A 4,533-nucleotide genomic window follows, 5' to 3' on the forward strand; every position below is an offset into this window, starting at 1 on the left:
TATAAAAATAGATAATTGAAAGTTGCGAAATTGAAATAATATATTCTACTTTAAATTCCTCCATCTGAAATCAACATACGGCGCATAATTTTTTAAATAGAGATCCACTATCATTATTAAAAACATGTTAACTGTAATAAACTAGATGTACATGTACGCATTGACAGCATATAAACTTAAAAAGAAAGACATTTATTTTGTCTAAAGTAAGTTTTTTTTTGTGCATTCTGCTAAGTGTAAGTACAAAAACAAGTCTATAAAATCAGTTAATAAAGAAACATAATACATATTAAGCGAACATGGTTAACTTAATGTGAGAAATCAGTTGAATAAGCCCTTTATAAAACCAACAACGCCACCAATTACTGCTCCAATGGGGGCACCTATAGGCCCAGCAATTGCTGCACCATAGGATGCACCTGAAACTGCACCTGCTAAAGCAGAAGGCAAAGCACCACACAGGGACGATAGAATGCTTTTATCTTCTTTTTCAATTTTTGTTCGAATTTTTGATCTCAGCTGATTATCTGAAGGGTCATTAGTGCGGTCTCTTATATCCGATTGTCGTTTGAGCTTTCGTTGCTCTTCTATTACCCTTTCTTGCCTTTTGATTTCTTGTTGATTTTTTTTAATAGTGTTGTTCTGAGTATCAGACATCTGTTTTAATAGTTTTGCTTTTTCTTTTTCGTGTTTTTGTCTGATTTCTTTACGTTCTACTTCCATCAATTGTTTGATATTTTCCTCAGCAGCATGATACATGGCATTTGTATAATATGAGTTTCCATTCTTACGCACCGTTTTATTAATTAAATCTAACAACTCTTTAACTTGTTCATTTTTTTTATTTCTTGCGGCATAGTTGTCGAATGCAATAACACGATATGCACACTGATTAAGAATGAATTTTAAGGAATTTGGTACGTTGTCAACATATTCCATTAAAGACTGGTTTGATCTTTCAATATCATCTCTTCGAGTAAAAAGTACTATCATATACCTCATTATATCTTTTCCAAAGTATCTGATAAAAAGGTTGACAGTTTCCTCTTCTTCTTCTGTAAAACGACCAACACTAACAACCATTATAAAGGCGTGTGGTCCAGGAGAGGTTATACCAACACACTTAACTACTTCTTGCACAACCCTTTTGTTAGTCATATCAGTATCAAACATACCAGGTGTATCTACCACCAACACATTATTTCCATTTTTTATTGTTTCACCTTTTTGGCACTTTTTTGTCATAGAGGAACCAGAAGGAGATGACTTGAATTTATCAGAACCAAGAATAGTGTTTCCAGTAGCGCTCTTACCAGACCCCGTTCGTCCAATTAGAACTATCCTGATTTCATCTTCGATAGAGTCATTTCCTGAAACGTATTAGTAATGATAATAATTGTATGGGAAACTTTAAGAAAGAAAAAAATACTTATAACACGAATAACAACATTTTCAGCCGCATTTTCTTTTTGCAATTGATGACTTTCGTAAGGCACATGTCATGTTTGGATGCGGAATATAAAGATGCATTCAATAACGTACAAAACACTCATGTTTCACTTAATGATGTATTCTTCTGACATTTCAGTCTCGTTGTAAACCTTTTCTCGAGTTATTTCCAAGACATGTGACACAAAGGAAAATATCTACGAATTTGAAAAAATGTTATAATCAAATTGACTTTGTAAAAAAAATTGTGTATATACAATAAACAGTTTTTGAGTAATTATTTTCCAATCCAGTCAGTCTTTTTTGCCAAAATTTTGTGAAAATGGGCGAGAAGTACACGAAATTATTTTACCAGCAACACAATATCCCATTTCACTTTTTTCTTTTCAAATTTCTTAGATATGTTTTTTTTTAATCATTTATAACAAAAAAAGTTGAAATTATATGCATATTGTTCTTAAGCAGAGAAAAAGTACAAATTTACAAAATTGACAGCATCTATCTATAGTTTTTTTTTAAGTTTTGGTCGACTTCATCTTTATTAAAAGTATAAAAAAAAAGTTGAATTGAAGAACCGTGATTTTTTTCACGATAAAATTTCAAAAATGGGTAAAAACTGATGAAGAATGGGAAAATCATTAAAACTAGGTACTTTCATAGGGTCGTAGCAAAAAAAGAAGTGCAAATACATTTTATTTTTTCTTCGCCGATTATCTTTTAACAGTCATATAAACCCAAAAATAAGGTGAAGAAAAAAAGTTCAATTCTAGAAATTTTTGGCTCCTTTAAGGAGTAAACCCTTAAAAAATATTGTTTGGGTCAAATTCTTTTCCTTCCGGGGAATAAAAATATTCAAACTTCCTTTGTTTTATGTGAAATCTTTACTTTGATTACATATACTATGTAAGGTCGATATACAAAAAGTTAAATAAATGTTCTGACCTCAAAATTTATAAAAATGTTAAATTGAAATAGTGGAAGTCCATAAACAATGACAAACAAACCAACGGATAGAATGTAAAATAACTTTCAACTGGGCCAGGCATTTCCAAAAGAAAATGACAAATTATGCTTAAAAACCCAAACTTGTATGACAGTTTTTCATAATACGTATGTATTGACAAAATTTCATTGTAAATCCAAACAGACATGATAAGGTATTGTAACAATAATTATGATCTAGCAGCCAAAACATTGTACATATACATCACAAACAATCAATTGAACGGACTACAAAAAAATTGAACAAACCTTAAAAGAAATCTGACAAAGAGGTCAACAAAACAACTGTTGTAGTAGATAGTAAATTTGGCAATGATGCCAACAACAAATTGTGTAGCCTATATAACATACAATATGTACATGTTTTCCCTTTTCCTTAATAAAAATTAAATAATATATAAATACAAGGGTACAGAGAATGAAAACACCCCGTAAAAAAACTTTTTTGTTCTCACCGCTCATACATGTATATGCACAAGAAATGCTTAAAGGTACAAACACGATAGCTGGATGCATAGTTACAGAGGCATGTCCAGTGTCGTACAAAGAAAAGAAAAAAAATGGGTCACAAGCAAGTTATTGGAAAACTGTAAGGTTCATAAACAACTTCTGAACCTATAATCTGTAACTCAAGACCACCGTGTGCTATTTATGTAGTAAACACGTCATGTTCATAAAAACAATGTTTTACTTTCCAATGACTTTCTTCGAAAAAAGTAAGAGACTTTCTTTGACATATTTTTTTTAGAGACACCGATGACATTTTACAAAGTGTACTTAGCAGCTATATTTTCTTGAGAATGGTATGATGTTACATATACTCTTTTATTAACCAAATGTTCTATGTTGCAAATTAATCTTAAATTATAGCCTGTTTGTTCATAGCAATCCAAAAAACGGCAAAGGAAATAAAAGTTGGCGGAAGAAAAAAAAATAATAATTAAAAAACAATTGTTACAATTGAAGGTCTTTCCACCAAAAACATTGTATTTTAATATGAAAGTTGTAAAAATAAGTTTAAAATGTCATTTCAATCGTCAAATGATAGCTTATTGTACACTGATCCCAAAAATATATGGTTTCTATACAAAAAAATTTTTTAAAGGGAAATAATTTGTTACTTCCACTTTAAAATTTTACTTCCGATAATATTTGAATATTTACTTGACACTGATTCCAAATATATCTGGTTCTATACTTTTATATAAATAAAGTACAAAAGATAGCTACTTCCGGTTTACACAAGGTCACTTCCGGGTTTTTTTTCAAGGTTAAATGGTTTGATACCTTTGCCAAAAGTTTCATGGCTTTATCATGTATACATATGAAGTAAAAGCAAAGTTCAAAATCTAGAACGTCAAATTAAGCTATGACCTTGAGATCAATTTCAAGGTCATAAACCAAGGACTTCAAATTAAAAGACCATAGGTCTTAATTACATTTGGTTAATGAGTTATATCACCATACGTGTATTTTTAAATACAAGAGTGGAGAAAACTCCCTTTTACGTTCAACGTACCCTTCCAATAAAAATTTACTTGTTACGATATGTCGCAACTAACAATTCATTAAAAATATTTTTTGTTGATACATGTATCTTATACAGTTTTTTAAAATAAGTGAAAATAAGCCAAATTCTTAAATTAGAATATGACCTTGACCTGTGACATGACCTTATTTCATTTTTTTGGACCAAGGACCTCAAATCAAAAGATCCTAGGTCTCTATCACTTATGGTTTACAAGATAGAAATGCATATTACTTATATCAAATGCATTAGGGGAAATAACTCTCATATACAGCGTTCACATTGATTCAGTCAAAATAGGACAAATCATACGAAGTATATAACGAGCAATTTTATAAAAAAAAATTGTCGTAATCTTTTACGGTTGCGAAGGAGTAGTGAACACAAGGAAAACAGTGTTTGGGGAGATAACTCGTACAAAGAAAGGTATTCGGTTACGCAGGGTAAATTTCAAAAGCGCATAAACTGTTTGATATCATATACCAAATATCTAAGCGACATATTGCGAAACAAATATTTATCGCAAGAACAAAATTAGGCGGAAGAAAAAAAAA

At 30.6% G+C, this 4,533-nt stretch overlaps 1 protein-coding gene across 1 annotated transcript; it reads right to left on the reverse strand.

Annotated features, from left to right (window-relative positions):
• Positions 1–321: 321 nt before the first annotated feature.
• Positions 322–1,820, reverse strand: LOC143050820 (GTPase IMAP family member 9-like). Its single transcript, XM_076223933.1, has 2 exons — positions 1,802–1,820; positions 322–1,370 (listed from the first exon to the last, which is right to left on the reverse strand). Exons 1-2 carry the CDS (start codon positions 1,818–1,820, stop codon positions 322–324), a joined length of 1,068 nt encoding a protein of 355 aa, XP_076080048.1.
• Between the last annotated feature and the right edge of the window lie 2,713 nt (positions 1,821–4,533).

The sequence above is a fragment of the Mytilus galloprovincialis genome, chromosome 11 (assembly GCF_965363235.1).
Source record: "Mytilus galloprovincialis chromosome 11, xbMytGall1.hap1.1, whole genome shotgun sequence".
Lineage (NCBI taxonomy): Eukaryota > Metazoa > Mollusca > Bivalvia > Mytilida > Mytilidae > Mytilus > Mytilus galloprovincialis.